Raw genomic sequence first — 20,319 nt, forward strand, 5'->3', positions numbered from 1 at the left:
TCTTAGTAATGTGAAATTATGATTTTTGTTATACTTGGAATTACTCAGCTTCTGGGGCTTTTTAAAAATCATGAGTTATAAAACATGGATGCATGTTTTTCAACTTAGTTGCTCAAGAGATGTTGCTTCAGAGTTTTCTGAAAAAACAAAAAAAAATTGTGATATATGGAAAAAATAAAAAAGGTGTCAAAATGTATACTTATTTCTGAACTTCCAGTGTAAGAGAATTTATAATCTAGATCATCTCAAAAACAAATGGAGTTTAACATCATCCTTAGTTCTGGTGTGTTCTGCAGCAGATCAAGTGCAGATCTGTGACTCAGGACATTCTCTAGAGGATTCAGTGTGTGCAACAGACCTGAGCATGACCTATTATTCTTAGAGATCCTCTGATAAATAATTGGAGACCAGTTCATCTGTGATGACTGTTCAATGCAGAAAGGCCCAGTTGTTGGGCAGGCCACTTTAGGTACCTCAACTTCTTTTAATTGGATTTGAGACCCTACTGCTACCTGGTGGAAACAGCAAGAGATCGGCATGTCCCATTGTCATTGTGCAAGAACTGTCATTCTGATTTGCATCTTGCATTAACTGCAGGAGGAGAAAGGAGAGCTGTTCATGTCATTCTCCACTGCAAAGACAGACACAGAAGGATCTGGGCGGGCTGGGTTGATGGGGCATGGCCAATTGTATGAGGTTAAATAAGGTAAAGTGTCAGACCCTGCCCTTGGGTCACAAGAACCCCGTGTGGCATTACAGACTGGGCCAGAGTGGCTGGAAAGCTGCTTGTGGGAGAAAGATCTGGGAGTGCTGATGAGCCAACTGAATATGATCCAGTGTGTGCTCAGGTAGCCAAGAAGGCCAATGGCATCCTGAGCCTGTACTATGAATAGTGTGGCCAGCAGGACCAGGGCAGGGATCATCCCTCTACTGGTGAGGCCGCACCTCAAATCCTGGTTTCAACCATGGACTCCTGTACAAGAAGGACATTGAGGTCCTGGAGTGAGTCCAGAGGAAGGCAACAAAGCTGGTCAAGGGTCTAGAGACCAAGTGCTATGAGGAGTGACTGAGGGAGCTGGCTTTGTTTAGCCTCGAGGAAGGGAGGCTCAGGAGAGACCTTCTCATTGTCTACAACTCCCTGAAAGGAGGGTGTAGTGATGTGAGGGTAGGCCTCTCCTCCCAGATAACAAGTGATAGGACTTGAGGAAAGGATCCCATGTTGTGCCAGGAGAGGTTTAGACTAGCTATTAGGAAATTTCTTTTCATGGAAAGGGCTGTAAGGAAGAGGAACAGATTGCCCATGGAAGCATTAAAAAAACATGTGGGTATGGCACTTCAGGACATGATTTAATGGTGAACGTGGTGATGGTGCTCTGCTGACAGTTGGACTTGATGATCTTATAGATATTTTCCAACCTTAACAATTCTAAGATTGCGGTCCTCCATTAATTCTTATAACTTAATTTTTACTTCTGCAATCCCTTACTCAGAAGTAGATCTGGGGGCTCATGCTGTAGGGCTTACACTGCTGTCTTACATTTGGCTTTTATGGTTCTCTGCAGAAGGAGTTCATGAAGCAGGTCCAGTCCAGTGGAGTGTTGATGGTATTTTCCCAGGCCTGGGTTGAAGAACTGTACCACCAGGTACTAGAAAGGAACATGCTAGGTGAAGCTGGATACTGGGGAAGCCCTGAGGAACACAGCCTTCCACTTATCAGCATGCTGACGGGTCAGTACAATATTATGGTGGCAAGGCTAACTTCCAAATGTGTCTAAAACAAGCTACAGTGACACGCTGCTTTACTGAGTTACATACGGAACAGCATGTAAGCATGCAATATGTGATGTCTTGTGGAATCACCTGTAGAGAAGGAGCCAGACCTAGCTGTGGCAGGTACTTAAGTGTTTGTTTTGGCTCATCAGAGTGGTTTTGAGGCATAGGTTTAAAAAAAAAAATCAAAACTGTCCCTGGGAGACATGGAGAGTAGTTTTGTTCACTGAATCAAAACATCTCTTAATTCTGTCAGCTTCAGTTCTGGTAGACTTGATACTTGTTAATGATAAACAGTAAGGCTGCTGTTTTCTTGATGTCATAGCAAAGCCATTTCAGTGTGCCTGCGGTGCAGTACAAATATAAATAGTGGCATCTGATCCTGGAAGCCTTCCACAGATTGGACTCCCCTCGGTTCAGACTTCAGCTATGCCAGGGATATGCCAAATGGCATTAGAGAGAAGCTGAAGACCTGGAGCACAAGTGCTTAAAAGCAATCCTTAGCTTCATTTGAGGGGAAAAAAATCAAATTGTATCAGCTGAAAGACAGCAGGATGGCTATGATACTGTATTGATATAAAATGGACTGTCTGCTTTAATGTGTATGTAATTAAAATAATGTATGCAGGGAGAACACTGGCTTCAGCTGAGCCATTAAGTGGTGATCAAAGGGTACTGCTCTAAAAGTTTTTTGCTGATTGTATTGAGCTCAGTGTTACTTTTAGCTACTGAGCTGGGAAGATGAAAGGCTTGGAAAAAATGATACCTGGCTGTGGAGATGGAGCTTGTTAGAAAAAAAATTAACCTGGTGTGCCTAACATTAAATTCTCTGTGAGAAACTGGTCTTTTGTTGTGTTGGAGAAAGTATTGTATTTGTTTTGTTGAGATGGAGCATGCATAGGTCTACTAAAAATCACATTTAGGACATAGGATCCAAATGCACCTTGAGGACTCAGACTGAGGTCTGGAAACATCTAAATACAGGATTTAGCAAGATTTAAAATAATACACTAAGAAATGCAGAGATTTAGTGTGTGGTAACTTCTGAACTGTAAGAAATACCACGAAATCTGTACTGGAAGTTCTGTTCACTGTGCAACTTGAAGGGGAAAGCAGCTTTTGAGTGTGGGATGTCTCCCCTGTTAAACAAAACATTGGTTATACTGGGCAAAGCCTAAAGTGCCACAGCTCATGTTTATACCAAGGCTTTAGAAGGCTGCCAGAAAGAGTAACAAAAAAGCACACCTGAGCAGTCAGGAACACAGAGCCAGTAAGACGTGCTTTCCTTGTACCATCTGTGTGTCAAATAGTGTAATCTGATGTTTTTTAATGTTCTGGCAGACATTGACGGCTTGGGCAGCAGTGCAATTGGTGGCCAATTGATGGCATCTGCTTCAGCTCAATCTCCTCTTTGCCAAAACCGGAAGACAGATGATTCTGTTGTTGCAGGTACTAAGACTGTATTATGAGTGTGTCTACCAGCAGTGGATCATTATGCACCAAAAGCATATACAGATAAATTATAAATTATGTAGAAACCAATTTTAAAACTAAGTATATTAGTACATTGTACATGTGAATTGGTAGTTCAGCGTGCCGAGGACAAATGTAACTTGGGTTTTTACTAATGATAAAGCTTCTGTTGTGTCATTTCCTAGTATTAGTAGTATTGTTTTTTTCCACTCTAGGAATTGCTTTTGCCAGATACATTTTAATTGGCTGTTGGAAGAACTTGATTGACACTTTGTCCACCCCACTGACCGGCCGCATGGCAGGCAGCTCCAAGGGGCTGGCCTTCATCTTGGGAGCAGAAGGAGCCAAAGAGCAGAACCAGAAGGAGAAGGACTCCATCTGCCTGAGCCTGGATGGACTAAGGAGGGCAGCCCGGCTGAGCTGTGCTCTAGGTAATGCTGCATGGGGGATGTCATGACAGACTCATAAATAGGATGGTAACTTTCCTTGAAGGAATTTGGCAGAAAGAAATGCAGCATGCTGCTCCAGTTTTGCATAGGGATGGTGGGAACACACATAGAGTGCCCTACAGCATGAACATATCCAGCCAACTTTCCTAGACCCTATCTCTTGTTGAGGTTGTATGGGACTGGGGTCATACAGTAATGGTGTTGTTGCTTTACAGGAGTTGCTGCTAACTGTGCATCTGCTCTTGCCCAAATGTCTGCGGCCTCCTGTGTCCAAGAGGAGAAAGAGGAAAAAGAAATCCAAGAACCCAGTGATGCTATTGCTCAAGGTAACTACATGATTAAATTGCCTACCTTATCTTATATTGCCCGTGAAGCTACAACTGGAAAACACTTTGCTACCCATGGTGACATTGCCCTCTGTTGTTCTGCTGTGCACACTTGCTTGTAGGCACATGGGATGTGTGTCTTCAGTACCTGTCCTGCTCTCCTAGATTCTTAATATTATGTCCTGCTAATTATATTCTATATGGAACCGAAATTAGTGGAACAGTGCATAAGCCAAGAGCATTTTTCAATGTGTGCTTTTTAAACCTTGTGATACTAGTGCAACCAGAGAGCATTAGAGAAACAAGTTTTTTGGGGATTTTTATGTGTTGGGTGGTAATGTAAGCTGAGTTTGCATTGCTCTCCCTGTCTGATTTATATATCCTTGCTTATCTTATGTCATAATCATCATCAGATATTTAAAACTGTTTCTGAATCATGTTAAATTAAAATGGAATAAAAAATTGTGCCTTTATAGCATACAGAAAGTTCTGCATCCCTATACCATCATTTCAAATTCAGTGGAAGTTGAAGTCCATTGTTGTCTGCAGTGACTATTTGAAGGATATATAATTTCTCTGGTTACATCTGATTTCTAATGGCAAGAAGCCCATAGCAAAACACAGTGTTGCACAAATGATCCTGCTTGGTACTTAAATTTGGTGTTTTGATAGAGAAAACAAAACTGAAAAAGCCAAAGCTTAAGAAAGCTTTTGACTGCTCTGCTGGACATAACTGAAGTGAGTTGTCCAGACTATGCTGAAGCAAAGAGGAGGCAGCAGCAGTGGCCAGAGGCCAACAGATCTGTTCTGTGAAAGCTTAAAAAGCTTCAAAACTTGTTCCCATTCCAATACAGCATGAAAGCAAAGCTTTTCAGGGATTCTCTGAAAAAATAAATAGATCCAAATGGTTGTGGCTCAGATCAAGATTAATTTTGCTTTGACAAGAAGTTTTTGGTGAAACTTTTTGTATGGAAATAGATGCGAAATCCATAAATGCTATTTTTTTTTCCATAGCAAAGGAGATTTTGATAAAAATAAATATCCAGTCGGCCATCTCCAAAGAGAAATGTCACTGGCAATCCGCAACTGTTCTGTGGGCAACAGGATGTGAATTTGGGGGTGGAGGATGTCAGTCTAACATTGATTTTTCTCCTGTATATAGGATCAGTCAAAAAGGATTTCAGTTTTAAAGCTATCTTATGTTTATTAGGAAATAGGTTTCTCTGGGTTTTTTTTGTCACAAATTCATGTTATTTTGTAGATTTCAGACTGTAATCTTTTGCCATCACCCTGTATGCAAACCTGTGTTGGTTTAAAAGCTGAAGAATCTAATTTTATTTAATTTTTTTTTTATGCTGCAGTGAAACAGAAAGTGGAGCAGAAACTGGAGCAGATGGGGAAAGTGCAGGGAGTCTGCCTGCACACTGCTCATGTTTTGTGTATGGATGCAGTCCTTAATGTGGGTCTGGAGATGGGAAGCCATAATCAGGACTGTTGGCCTCATGTATTCAGGTATTCACCAGCTTTCCCAAAATAGCCAGAATTCATGCCATATTGCCTAAAAGTAAGGGACTCAGAAAAAGGGCTTTGCAGACTCTGTGTACTGTATAAATGGTGTCAGAGTGAATTAGCTGTCAGTATCTCTGAATGAAAAGATGGTGCTGTTTTCCACCACTGCTCAGGGACAAAATCAGTGCTTAGAAGCTTCAAGGTTACCAGAAGACTGTGGCAGACCCAGGAACCTAAAAGGGCTTTTCAGGCACCTCCACCAAACTACTTGCTGTTGAAGCACATGGGAGGCCAAAGGATGTAAGAAGAAAGGTCATCTGTTTGTAGTTTGAGAGTTAGAAATCATCTGTCTATGGTTTGAGGAAAATGTCCTGTGATTAGTGGAGGGAGGAGTTGTTTTGGAGTGTTGATTAATTTTTCACTTCTCCTGTGTGTTCTCAGGGTGTGTGAGTACATCAGCACGCTGGAGCACACACACTTCAGTGATGGTGCTGCCCAGCCCTCTCTTACCATCACCCAGTCACAGCAGGCACCTGGAGGGCTGCACCCAGACTCTGAGCCTGGGGAGGCTGCTCAGGCACTGACCCCCGAGCAAGAGACCACCCTCAGCAGCCATCCTGTCATTCAGCCAGTTTCTATCCAGGATCTCATCAAGGACAGGAGTAAGGGCAGAGCTTTTGACTTCCGTGGAGGCAGTCTGCTGTGTGGTACCAGTGCTGCCAAGGCTGTTCTCACACTCTCCACACAAGCTGACAGGTAAAAACACTGCTGTCAGGAACCAGAATCCTTGTTTCCCCAAGCTGTACCAAAATGGCCCTTTTGGTGCTGCAGTAGGTCTAATCTTTGTTTGATGCTACCACTTGCTTCAGTTGAATTTCACAAGAGAGCTGCATGTTTGTCACAACCAGCTGTTTCTACAAGACCTGGGGTTTTTTCATCTCTGCAGTACCTGCAAGTACTGAGCTGAGTATGTCTGTGCACAGCATATGCCAAGCAAATAGAATGCATCCTGAGAGTGGTGGATTTATTTCTTGCACGTAAATTGATATGTTGTATTCAGTTAAACAAAGTAAAGGGGTGTCTTGGCAGGAAGGGACTGATTGACAAGACCAGTGTCAGTCAGAAAGCAGCTGCTTCTGTCAGGGCTGTGTGGAAAGTTCATCAGGCTTCCCCAGTGTGTCCAGAGGAGGAGGGGGGAACCAAGTATGGTCACAGAATGGCTATCTTAAATGCCTTTCATCATGGTCTGCCAACTGATATAATTTCTGCTATTTTTTTAAGCTGCACAGGCTACAGTTGAAAATTTCCTGGGTTTGCATCCTTGCAATTTGATCCAACTGACATTTTTCATCTTGTTCTCTGCATGTACAAAGGTGTTATATGTAAATTCAAAGTCAAAAGTAATGGATAAACTGCTTGTAGAAATTTGACTCTGGGCATAAAAATACCTTTTTTTTTAGGAAGCTTACAACGAAACTTGGTTCTGAGAATTAGAGAATAGCAATACTGTAATTTTAATGTTTCATTTCTACCCTTTGACTTAAGTGCAAATGTTTATTAGGACTTAATCCCTTGTTTCTTAGGACTATAGAAAGTTTTTCATGAAAAGCAATAACAGAAAATCATATTTTTGTCAATTTCTGGCTCTACCATGTGAAATGTGACTGTAATCTCTGTGGAGCTCTGTGGAGCTCCAGTGCAACCACACTTTATGTTTTATGTGTGCAGATTTTAACTGTTAAATCCTGGAGCCCACTGCAGCTGAAAATAACAACTCTTGCTTGTATTAGACATTGTTTAAACAAAACATAGTGCCATACTGGCTACTGTTAAAAAATTTAACTCTACCCCAGCCAAAACCAGCAAAATATTCTGAAATAGCAATTCAGGTACAGTAACCTTAGATTTAAGACTTGAATTAATTCATTTTTCAAGTTTGGGTCAGTAACTTCAGATGGAGCAAACTGGTGCAACTCTAAATTTAGTCAATGAGGCTATGATGATCTTTATTGTGAGGTCTGGGCGTGTTTCAGCTGGTTTTTGACTACTGGTTCATGAATGGCTTATAGCACTAAGGTAACTTGAAAAAGTGACTTTCTGTTTTAGCACCGTAGTTGAATCTTGAAAAGGTTCTTGTTGATCCCATAGCAACCTACTTCCCACCCTCCAATTAATAAAGCTTCTAGATCAAAGTCTTGCTGCTGCACTGTATAAATGAAAAAGTCCTCAATAACCCAATGTGTCAAGAAAGACAACGTATAGAAGCCACAAACAGATAGGAGTTTTCCTCTTACATACACATTTAAGTCTGCATCTCATGAATTTTTCAGTTAGACTCTGTTCTTTACCTACAGGCTTTTTGAAGATGCTGCTGACAAGTTAAACTTGACGGCATTGGCAGGCTTCCTTTACCAGCTCAAGAAGGCTTCTCAGGCCCAGCTTTTCCATTCAGTCACAGATACAGTTGATTACTCACTAGCAATGCCAGGTAAATGACCTGAAGATCCTGTACAGAGTGTTTTATATACAATTGTACTGCTTACAGGACTTACTTTGTATTCCTACCAATTTTTAACAATTGAAATTTCAAGGTATAAATAAAACACAGTATGTAGCCTAACAAGATCTTTCTTATTAGAATTGTGGGAACCATTTTTTGTCTTTCGAAAAGACTGAGCACTTTTTTTGGACAGGGACCACATCCAGACCTGCTTTGAAACACATCACAGGACGTTCATTTGGTTCTTGGACTTTGGGGGGTGTTAATTGCCTGCCAATATACAATCACAGCTCTGTTTTTGAACCCAGGCCACTATGGAAATTTGGGTCAATCTAGACTTAAGACACTGGATTTAGGTTTGACATTTGACAGTAGGATACACAGAAGTGTTCAGGAAATGGGTGATAGAGTACAAAGCACAAAAACAAAGAACGTTAAATAAAGCAGTGGGATTTGTCCTACTTGATTTTCCCCAACAGAGTAGAGCATGTACCTCACAGTACAAAGCCTGTAAATTGTTGTCTCCATCACTGTCTCAAATAGAGCAGAAGAATTGGACACAAAGGAAGATAACTTCACTTATTATAGTGTGCCTGTAGAAGCTACATTAGTCATACAGGTTTTGTTCCGTCCTGTGGCTGACACAGTTGTTATCTGTGTCTCCAATTTAATTAGTTTCCTCCCTCCCTGAAGTGCTACTTGTCATTTTCTCAGTATGACATTTCAAGTTTTTGATTTTTTTGGTCTTGCTTGTTTTCAGACCTCAACATTCATAACTCTAGTTTTAATAAATAGATTTCTTCTTTGCATGTCATGTAGTGGTCAATCAACAGTAGTTTTAATGCTGAAATTAAAATTAAGATAGAAGAATTAAATGCTATTTTTTATTTTAAAAGTGATATGTCCCCTGATTACATCTGTTGTTAGAGATAAAAGCACGAGTGTATTTGAAATGAGAGGATGAAGTGTCTTTCCAAATGTTGTAAGAGCAATGGAAGATGACTCCCTTTCAACAGGAAATAACAGCTATTAGTGACTGGGAAACAGAAAAGCATTTTCACACATTCTGTTCTTTATATCCTTTGCTTAATAAGAAATACAGAATTAAATACTCAAGCTAAATAATTTGCAGTTTATAATCTTTCCTGTAGATGTCACCAAAACCTTTCATAACTACCATGTTGGGTCTTAATATCAATTACTTAACTCCTTGCTTAACTTTACTGCACTACTTTTCCAAGCCTTTGTCTTTCATATGTTTGCAAAAGAAGTGATCACTTAAAGTATGTTTAGTAAAATTTAAACTTGGGTCCATCTCCTGTCCTTTTACCTACACAGGCATAGGCTGTGTTTTACATTGGTTTTGGGTTGTTTTTATTCTTTTTCTCACCCCTCACTAAAGCTTATCAATAATTAATCAGTTAATCATTCATTTAATCAATAATTTCTACTTCCAATTCAGACATTTAGGAGTGGAGCAGCAGCTGATGCTTAGCTTCCATTTTTTCTTATACCTTCTTGTAGGTGAAGTAAAATCTACACAGGACAGGAGAAGTGCACTTCACTTATTCCGACTTGGTGATGCCATGCTCAGAATTGTAAGGAGTAAATCCCGTCCATTGCTCCACCTCATGCGCTGCTGGAGCCTGGTGGCTCCTCACCTTGTAGAGGTAGGAATGAGGGACAAAAATGGGAATGTGTGCACAGAGTGACAAAGCTGAAAAAGATGGAGGAGGCTTGATAGCTCTTAACAGCTATAACAACCTTCAACACTGTCAAATCTGCTCTGTGTTGTACACACTGTGTCATATATTGCGGTACTGCCACCAAGGAGTGTGCTTGCAAGTGACTGAAATGGGCAGGGACAGGCTGCTGGGCTTCTGCAATATGATGCAAATTGTGAAAAAAACTAAAACCACCCCAAGGGGCTCTAAGTGACTCCTCCATCTGCCTATATTCCCAGTCAAGGTCTGCATCCTTGCAGTTCTTCCCATAAAAGGATGCAGGATTTCTTTTCCCGCATAAAACCAGCTCAGCTGCTACCTTTTGAAGGGAAGAATCGTCACACAGTCCAAACAAAGGACATTTCACACAAGTTCTGTTCTATGGGTTTTGGTATTTGTTTATTTTTAGCTCTATGTGTTTTTAATTGTCAGCAAACTTTCATACATCTGTGAGCCTCCCGGCAGCTCAGAGTCTCAGTCATCTGCTTCCATGGCAGTAGTCTCTTGTTTTCATTACAGTGACCTGTACATTACATTACCCTGGTCACATCAGTGGTGAAGCTGTTTTGAAGGCTCAGTAAAATGTAGTGCTTACCTCCCTTGAAAGTGTCTGAAGAATGCAAATTTTTTGCTTGGACACAACCTAATATTTCTTTCCCTGCAGGCTGCCTGTCACAAGGAGAGACACGTGTCTCAGAAGGCTGTCTCCTTCATCCATGACATCCTCACCGAAGTGCTGATGGACTGGAACGAGCCTTCTCACTTTCACTTCAACGAGGCGCTTTTCCGCCCCTTTGAGCGCATCATGCAGCTGGAGCTGTGTGATGAGGATGTCCAAGACCAGGCAAGTCAGCTCTGATCAGTGTGTCTGTATGTGGTCTCCATGTCCATAAGAATGGTTTCCAGAGCGCACTTGGTCCACCTGGGAGTGTTTCCCAAACTCCCCTTGAATGCTGCCCCTTAACACCTTCAAGGAATTGGGAGTGCTCTGCCTACCTATTCCAGCATTTTGGCAGAGCACAGAGACAGCAGACCTGGCTTTAAAGCAATTAAATAAAGATTTTTTTACTACTATCTAAAAAATTTTAAAGAACAAATTAATCTAGACTATCATAGTGAGGTCTAGGAATGTGTTTAAAGACATTCTCTTTCCTTCTGAAGATCCATCTGTATATCAATTCTGGTTTCTGGTTCTTTTTCTTTTAACCCCTCCTACACCGGCTGCAGGTGATCACCTCTATAGGAGAGTTGGTGGAAATGTGTTCTACCCAGATCCAATCGGGATGGAGACCCCTGTTCAGTGCCCTGGAAACAGTGCACAGCAGCAGCAAGTCAGAAGTTAAAGAGTACCTTGTAGGAGAATACTCCATGGGTAAGGACTTACTGCACAGTTTCAAATGTGGTTTTGATTCCCTGGGGGACACAGTAACTAACTCAATGAATTTAAAAGCCCTAACTGAACAGTGGTGCTACAGCACTCTAGAACTGTAACAAACTATCTGACTTATTAGTTGGGGTAGGGAGAAAAGCAGACATATTGTTCTGACCTTTTATTCTCTACATTCTAACAAATGATTAGAATGAGAAAAAAATGCTTCAAACCTACTTGAATAATTCTGAGTAAGACAGTAGTGCAAGGCTGCTGAGCTTGGCTGAGCATTTGTCACTGTCCTGCTGGAAAAAGGACTTTTTTCAAGTAGCATGTGTCTTGTGGACTGCCTTCCCTAGTGTATGAAACCTATTGCATCTTACACATCATGGTAACTTAATGTGATAATCTAGGCAACAGCTTGTCCAGGCATTTGATCACAAGGCTTTCAGAATCCTAGTACTATTACAAACCACATTTCTGTAAGAATGTGCATTCCTCCCAGAGATGTTTTCTTGTATGGAAATGTGTTAATATGGGAAAACCCATTTTTTCTGATTAGAAGGTATGTTTAAATCTGACAAGTCACGTGTAAAGGACATGGTTTCCTGCCTAAACTTTGTCATTTAGATCTGTTATGGCTGATGACTGAATGCCGGCATGCACAGCTTTTGAAGAGATAATCTACTTTGGAAAAGCAAGGCTATTTTGTTACTCTATAGTCTGAATGGTTTTCTACATGATTTATGTCATCTTGGTGCTTATCAAAAGCTAAACTAGAAACTACACAGAAACCTCCACCAAACAGAAGTATTAGCTCCTGCGTCCAAGAGCTCAAACCTGCTCTTACCTTTTGAGCAGGCATAAACTGGTATTTGTCATAGACTGGGCAAAGGAGGGAATCTCTATCACTTCCTATGAAAGGCTGAGTTGCCCCATGAGCAAAAGAAGGTTTTACTTTCAAGATCATTTCTGTCTCTGCCCAGAATAGAAAAGATTCTACAGATTGAGTTAAATTGCTGAAAAATGGTTGGAAAATAATTTCTACAGGGGTGTGAGGAAGAGTTCTCATCTTGTTATCTCCACAGGAAAACGCCAGGCTCCAGTGTTTGATGTCTTTGAAGCATTTCTAAACACAGACAACATCCAGGTCTTTGCCAACGCTGCCACCAGTTATATTATGTGCCTTATGAAGTTTGTCAAAGGACTGGGTAAATATTTTCCTCTTAAGCCATGATATGTCAGGCTTGATCCCACAGAAACAGATAATTCAATTACGTAATACATAGAATGGTAGGAAAGAGAGGGCCAGGGAACAGGTTGAGTCCAGAATGCTTTAAAAATTTAAATCAAATCAACACAAAGGGGTTATTTCTGTAACATTTTTAACACTATCAGTTCTTCAAGTCTTTATAGCAGCAAAGATGCAGCTCACTATTAAGTGTCTGCTTCTCAATTTGAAGAATTTGAAGGACTTGCTTATATTCATGTAAATTATAAAACAGAAAACCCTTCAAACCTAGAATATTGTAGAAATAGCCTGGCATTGTGCAGAGACAGCATGGATTGTTTGCAACAGAGCAGTGTGTGTTTTACACTGCAGACAGCAGAGACCAGGTACAGCATGTCAGGGTGACCCTGCAGAGTAATTGTCATGCTTCACCAGCCTTCAGAACAAAGGCAAATGGTGCTGGGTCGTTCTGCCCGCATGCTGGTGATCCATGGCTTGCCTTGATCATTAGAGTCTGACACTTTTCATTGAACTGTGACATGGTTGGGTTTTTTTTGTGTATGTAAATTACAGAACTTTTAAGTGGTGATAAAATGGGGGTTTTGGTTTCTGTATGAATATTAATTCACAAAGGTTTCTTGGTCTGTAAGCAGCTCCGTTTGATTTAAATGAAGCACCTAGCTGCAACAGATCTACTCTTTAATGTTACTCTTGTCTCATTGAGCTATTTCACCATTGATTTCAATGGGGGAAGAATTCACCCTGCTGTAATTGTAATTGTAGTTATTACTACAAAAGAGAAATAAACTTACATATCCAGTACCAATAGAGGAAACTCATGTTTCTTCTGGAGAGCTTAAAAGCCTGTCTTATATTTCTTTACATTTCTTGCTTTCATGAGATAATTTTGACCCCATTGTGGTCACATATAAAAAAGCAAGGTGTTTTTTTGTATTAAAGGTAATAGGACTATGGAAAACATCAGAAAATACAATGCCATACTATGTGCATTTTCTTGTAAAACTAAAGGATTCAAACTTCACTGCTGACTTGGCTGATCTCAGTAGCAGAAAAAACTTTAAAATATATTATGGAGGGAATAGTTAAGAGCATAGAAAAAACAAATAAATATAGTGAAAGGAGAATAAAGTAGGATCTAATAAAAGAATTTAATATTTATATTGTACTTTTAATGAGAGGAATAAGTCTTTAAGGCAAGAAAATGTTGATGTCGATAGGAATTTAGTCACACTTCAGATTTGGCACTGAATGGGAAGTATTTGGATAAACTGAAAAAATGGTTCTGAGCCAAGTATTCTAAGGTGGACAGAACATCAGCTGAAAGGAGACAGGCAGACTGGCAAAGAGAGAAAATGATGGAGTGAATGGAGTTACCCAAGAGGAGCTCTGCAGCAGGATGCCTTGGAACCACTCTGCTTATTGAATTCCCTTAGAGAAGCTGGCCTGTACAGAGCAGTCTGCTGATGGAAGTTGGGAATACCAGCAATAGAGAAGCACTAGAACCTGAGGATATGTGTCATACAGTTGAAACTCTGAGACCTTGATACCTGCATTAGACAGCAGAAGGAAGTGTAGTATACAAAATAATGTATTTAAGCAGTAAATAAACAAATAGGAAGAACTTATGGTAGAAGAATTTTCCCAGGCAGTGGGATGCAAATGAATAGAAAAAAATACAGTAATTGAGCAAATGATGAATATGAGCAAGTAATTTCTACACCCATGGAAGAAAGTGGAATGAAGTCAATATGACAGTTAATATAATATATGATTATTAGAGCTCCCAAAGACTCTACTAAGGAGATATTAAATAGGCATGTGTTTATTAAAGCATTTATTTATATAAAAATTTGTATGCAAACTATGACCAGTATTACTGTATTGTTTGCGTGGGGGTTGCCTGGTTGTCATCTAAGAAGATCAAACAAAGCATATTTTCTGGATTCTGTTCAGATACTGGGTTGTAACTGAATGGGAAAAGAAAACTAATGCTCTATTTATTTCTTTTCTTCTGTCCTTCCCAATGCTGTCTTTCCTGTCCCTAGGGGAAGTAGATTGTAAGGAGATGGGTGACTGTGTGCCAGGATCAGGATCTGCATCTACAGACTTGTGCCTTCCTGCGCTTGATTACCTCAGGAGATGTTCTCAGGTATGGTGAACAATCTTATACAGGCACCAACCTGGCCTGGGAAACAATTCTAACCTGCAGGCTTTGCATCAGTCATTGGCTGATTTGCATGAACCCAGCAGAGTCTGTGGTATTACCTGTGGTAATACTTGTGGTAGCACTGTAGTCTGTGGTAGTACCTGGTGTTAATACCCTGCACTGCCAAATGCCTGGATCATACTTTCCAGGCCAGCAGCCGTGGGAAAACTGAGGAGATAAAACCACTCAGACCCAGGGAGCATGTAAGAAAGTGTGAATGTTCAAAACCTCATAGTAATTCAAAGCTAAATTCATTCTTATTTAAACAGTTACCATAAACTGTGTTGGGAATGAAGGACAAAAAGCAAAAAGAAACCAAGAATTTGAGAATGCTAGTGTTTTAAGAACACCAGGTTGCACCCTCTGAAATGCAGAAGCAGCTTATTTGTACCATACAAACATATCTGAAGTTCAGGACAAATCTCTAATAATTAGAATGCTGGCATGTTTCCTGTAATCTCCTTGCACACAGCATATAATTTTATCTAGGGTTATCTGGACAATTTTTGCCTGATTTCATAATGTTGTTTGTATTTCTGTAGCACCTGAAGGTCTTTTTGTTGGACCCGGGCCATGTTTTTCTGGGTACAATACAAAAGCATGACAAAGGATACTATGATTGCTGAAAGTACTTAATATCTAAATTCAGAGACAGAGGGTGGATTCAGTATGCAGACTGAGAAAAGAAGGGAATAAGGCAACTCAGAAGAATAAACAGCAGACATACCAAATTCAACTTGCTGTCTTGTTCATCTAAAACTTTAGTAAATATCTATGTATATATCTAATGTATGTTCTGTCTATACACTGTTTGTACCATATTGCTGTTCCTCATCCTTACAAACTCCAGTTCACAGTGAGAGGAAAATATTTTCTTCTCTTTAAAAGAAGCAGCCATTTTTATCTTGGTATACCTTTTAACTTGCCAGTAAAAGAAGAACAGGAATGACTAAAAAAATAATCCCCTCTATATTGCAAGCACATTATTTTCTTAGAAAAACCTGATTAGATGCTGGTAGCATCCCTGCAATAGTACAGCTAACGGAGCTTCATAGCTCATAGATGCAATCAGTGATTTGTAATGCTTACCCTTCACAAATGAGAAGAGATCCCACTCCCATCTCAGAAATGTGTTATTTGCATCACTGTTCTCCCTCTCTTTACCCACAGTTTTTTACTTGCCAGTGAACCAAAGACTTTTGGCCACTAATTGTGTTTGCATACCTTTTATTGTATTTTACATACCTGTGTTGTATGTGATCACTTTTACAAACTTTACTGTGGCTATTTATCTTACCTTTTTTCTCTCTCTTCTCTTCTTCACCCTCCCAAGTTGTTAGCCAAAATCTATAAAATGCCCTTGAAACCCATCTTCCTCAGTGGCCGGCTGGTTAACTTGCCCCGAAGAGCACAGGAACAGTCAGCTAGCAGTGAGGATGGGACTGAGTGCATCCTTTCTGACTTTGATGATGACACTGGTAAGTGCACTTAAAGTAGTAAATGCAGAACTAATCAATTGCTTTTTCTACATGTTGCTGCAAATTTTGCCAACTGCTAGAAGCGAAAAGGAGGGAAAATTCATAATTTATTGTTTCTTTGTTGTCTACACACACCCACATGTGCACACAGAGCTTGGAAGTTCAAGTCCTGTCACCTCATTTATGTAAAAGATACAGTTCATATATTAGAAAAATATAACCCCTCTCTTAGGGCAAGATAACAATATTTTGATTAACGTTTATTTTTATTATCCTGATATTCATAATACAACATTGTATATTTCTGAGAGCTAACACAAAAATACTTTCTAAACCACAGCTGAAGTAAAGGAGTGAAAATCTTTTAAAGTTGGTATTGGCAGGCCTGCCTTTAACAGAAAAAAAAATACCAGTATTGAGTTACAGTCTAGAAAAATAAAGAATAATTGTTTAAATGTTTCCAAACTTAGGTCCTGTGGTCTGTTGAAATAAACAGTGAATTTCTGAAGTCCGTAAAAAGCACTATGACCTCCAGAAAAAACAAGCAGCATTTGTCTCCTGATTATTGGAGGGTTTATATGGGTTGTAGATTAATCAGGTGTTGGATGAACTAGAGTGTGCAGAGCCGAGCAGAAAAGGAATGCAGCCTTATGGCTTCTGGCCTCAGGAGACCTTCACAGCGGTACAGTCACTTTTAAATATGTGAACTACTGAGCTGTTCCAACCAGGCTGCCTCTGTGAAGAGTCAGCTGCAGCCTGGCAGAAAGCAGGCTGACTCCAATGCATTTCATTCATGTGCCTCACCTTTCTGGCCCTTGGTACCTACTTTTATCTAGACTCTTCCACTATATGGATTGTCCTGTTCTTGCTACCCAGGATAAAGGAGAGAAAAGCTGCTCTCTGAAACCAGAAAGTTACAAGTCCTTTGAATCAGACTGCTTTGAATCAGACTTGAAACTCAGTTGCCTGCTGTTCCGAAGTGACACTGCCTGTCAATCTCTTGCTGTAAATAGAAATATCACCCTGCAGCAAATAAAACTTCTTTTGGTTCTTGTCAGAGCTAAGCCCTGAGGCTCTCACTCAAATTATTTACATGGCAATGGTGTTAGAGCATTGCTAGGCAAACTGACTTTACAAAGACACAAGGCAGTCTTGACCTGGCACTCTAGTGCTCAAAGATGGTAGCAGGATGAGGCAAAATGTTTTAACCTACTTGCCATATTTGCAATATATTTTCCTATTGTATTTGATTTCATGTGGGACTCTTCAAGAGGGTGCTTTAGAGATACTCAGTTCTCCCAGATTAGAAAATGTCCACATTTCGTTCTGAGTCATTTGTGCTGTTTCTTTAAGTATCATTAAAGTCTACCTGACTCAAAACAATGCCACCATACATACTGCCCTCTGAAAGTGGTGTGAATAAATAAATGCTCAACCTAGTTATGAAGTAATGATTTCAGTGTTTTTTTCCTTGTTTCTCAGGAAGATTCTTGAAGTCATCAAGCTCAGTGAATCTTAAACAAAGTTCCTTCTTGTATTGCCTTTTAGAATGTAATTATCCAGCAAGTATCATTAAGATAACAGACTACATCAGCATAGCTACCACTGGCAGAGAACATGAACTTATTAGTGAAAAAGTAAAATCCATTTTAGCCTAATAAAACCATAGCCTTTTAAGACGATTCAACTCAAGATTGTAATGTGCAAGATCCTTCTAGTTGTTCATGTTATCATGGGGAACTAGCAAATATCTAAGGCATCTGTGAAAAATTAAAGGGCAGCCATTCCTAACCATCTTCAAAACTGTATTGAATACTAGTTGTATATCATAATCTTTTAGGGGATACCTGTTTGCCACTGTAGATGAGAGCTCACCTGTATTCTATCTGCTGTTCTGGTACTTGTCCAGCTCTGTGACCTCTTCAACATCTAAAGATGACATGTGAGGCAGCCTGATTATACCTCATGACATATTTTTACTGTTCAGTTCTGGGTACCAAATAGACCCAGTTAAATTAAGGCTAGTCTCCTCAGGAGCCTTGCTTTGAAGCATAACCTAAAGGAGTACAATCTATTCTGGACAGCATTTGCAATGGTAACAAGATGAGGCATTATTTGTATCATTTTTGTGGGACGTTTTACACAAGGTTAAAGAGGCTGAACTAGTAGGAATAGTACAGTATGTGCATTGATGAGGAAGGATGGGACAAAACACAAACTTCATAAAAATGGAGAGAAAAGGAAACAATCACTTCAAAAATGGCTATTGCCCACAAGTATTACACAACAACAGTAAACATGCAAGAACCATGATCTTTAAGTTACTTAATTTATTAATTTCCATCATTTCTGAGGGCAGGTTTCACCTGTGTAAGCAGTATCTTATTCATGGTTTTTAATCTTTCTTTCTTTCCTTACTTGTAGGCCTTATCAATGTCTGGATTATTCTGCTGGAAGAATTAACAACTGCCATATCCAACTGTCCCCGTCAGCATCAGCCTCCTACTTTGGATCTGCTCTTTGAGTTGCTGAGGGATGTTGCCAAGACACCTGGTAATGAAAGGGCTTGATAAAATGTGAGCTAGTGGAGTCCTAGCCAAACCTTATAGACTCCTAAGCCATTTCTGTAAAGTGTGTTACTTGTGTTAAAGCTGCACAGAGATATTCTCTACTAGAAAGGGATTTTCTCAGAGCTGGTAAATTGTTCCAGTCAGTCCATCATTCTGTTGACAAAAGGCATCTTGTAAGAGCATATTGAGCATATGCTTAAATTCATTGCACAACAAAGAGGTGTGGTACTCTATCAATGTCCTAGCCACAGAAAAAGGTTGCTTTGTGTCTAGGAAGTGGAAAGAGAAAATTACATAAACCTGCAGATCTGCTGGGAAAGACTGCAGGTAAACAGTTGGCTGAATGTACCTCATAACTACATCCAAAACATTTTGTCACTCTCATCCCACAAAAAAGTTTCAGAACCTCCTTCCTTCAGCATTACTTCAAGCTTCAGCTTGGAACAAGTTAGCAATTTCACTGAGCATGTAGGCTTTGTAAGCAAGTGTATACAACCATTATTGTGTTTATTTTAAGGACCAGGATTTGGCATTTATGCAGTTGTACATCTTCTTCTTCCCACGATGTCTCTTTGGCTCCATCGCAGCCATGGTGACCATTCTTACTGGGATGTGGCATCTTCTAATTTCAAGCATGCCATTGGCCTTTCCAGTGAACTTGTAGTGGAGCACATTCAGAATTTCATACACTCAGGTATGTCATTGTAGTGTCACATCTACTGTCATCGGTGACATGTTACTGAATAGCTACTTGGGGAGGTAGTTTCATTGCTTTTTTGGTTGCTAAAGCATAAAATAGGAGGAGAGTTAAAAATTTCTGAATGGGTTGTTGTTTTTTTTCTTTATAGGGTTCAGAGTTATGGGGGGAAAAAATTGTAAGACACTTATGGAAGTTATTTAGACCAGGCTCCTTCTCAAAACAGGACTATCTTCAAAATTAAAAGATCGTCATCTTTACTATACTTTCCAAAAGAAGATACAAAGTTTTTGATCATAAGGAACTGGAATATCAGAAACAGGATCTAAGATAATTTCTCCTGTACCAGTTCAGTCCAGACATGTTATACTGTTAACTTAAAAAGGATTGTTCTTATTTCAGCTTGATATGATGCATGTTTCAATAGCTGCATAAATAGCATTTGGTTTTGCAAATTCTCTGAATAGCAAAGTAAGTGTAGGACGACTGTTTAATTATAATGAAAAGACAGTGATGCTAAAACCAGTCTGTGTTTTTTCCTTATAGATATTGGTTATGAAAATATGATCAATACTATGTTGAAAGATCTTTTCAAGTTGCTGGTAGCCTGTGTAGCAGAACCAACAGAAATTATTTCCAGAGTTGGCTGCTCCTGTATCAGGTAACCCAATCTGTTCACTCTTAGCATATTCAAAAAAGATGTCTATATCTTTGAAGAACTTGTGGACTGATAAGTTGGTTAACATCTCAAAAGAAGTCTACAATACATCTTAGCTCTTTTTAGTGGAATAATGGATTTTAGACTTATTAACCTTTTTTTGCTGTTTTCAGTGTGCTTCAGAACCTGTGATTTCAGGCATTACTATATGTATGATTCTCAAAAAAAGCACATTGTTTATATATATTTAATCAATAATTGACCCTTAAGAAAAAGGGTCTTCTCCTGGCATTTACAGGTCTTTAGAGATAATTAGCACCTTTCACAGTCTTCAGGTT

At 39.7% G+C, this 20,319-nt stretch overlaps 1 protein-coding gene across 5 annotated transcripts in view; it reads left to right on the plus strand.

The window, feature by feature from the left end:
- ARFGEF3 (ARFGEF family member 3) overlaps positions 1-20,319 on the plus strand; it is an 86,940-nt gene that overhangs the window by 51,358 nt on the left and 15,263 nt on the right. For all 5 annotated transcript variants that reach the window (XM_015622681.2, XM_033512711.1, XM_033512712.1 and 2 more), the window contains 16 exons: positions 1,563-1,728; positions 3,112-3,219; positions 3,459-3,674; positions 3,908-4,018; positions 5,380-5,530; positions 5,969-6,283; positions 7,882-8,015; positions 9,552-9,697; positions 10,416-10,595; positions 10,979-11,123; positions 12,209-12,331; positions 14,418-14,521; positions 15,912-16,056; positions 18,481-18,609; positions 19,144-19,320; positions 19,870-19,984. In XM_015622681.2, coding sequence (XP_015478167.1) covers positions 1,563-1,728; positions 3,112-3,219; positions 3,459-3,674; positions 3,908-4,018; positions 5,380-5,530; positions 5,969-6,283; positions 7,882-8,015; positions 9,552-9,697; positions 10,416-10,595; positions 10,979-11,123; positions 12,209-12,331; positions 14,418-14,521; positions 15,912-16,056; positions 18,481-18,609; positions 19,144-19,320; positions 19,870-19,984 — 2,465 coding nt within the window. The remainder of the gene's footprint in view (positions 1-1,562; positions 1,729-3,111; positions 3,220-3,458; positions 3,675-3,907; positions 4,019-5,379; positions 5,531-5,968; positions 6,284-7,881; positions 8,016-9,551; positions 9,698-10,415; positions 10,596-10,978; positions 11,124-12,208; positions 12,332-14,417; positions 14,522-15,911; positions 16,057-18,480; positions 18,610-19,143; positions 19,321-19,869; positions 19,985-20,319) is intronic.

This window comes from Parus major, chromosome 3 (assembly GCF_001522545.3).
Source record: "Parus major isolate Abel chromosome 3, Parus_major1.1, whole genome shotgun sequence".
In the NCBI taxonomy this organism is placed as follows: Eukaryota; Metazoa; Chordata; class Aves; order Passeriformes; family Paridae; genus Parus; species Parus major.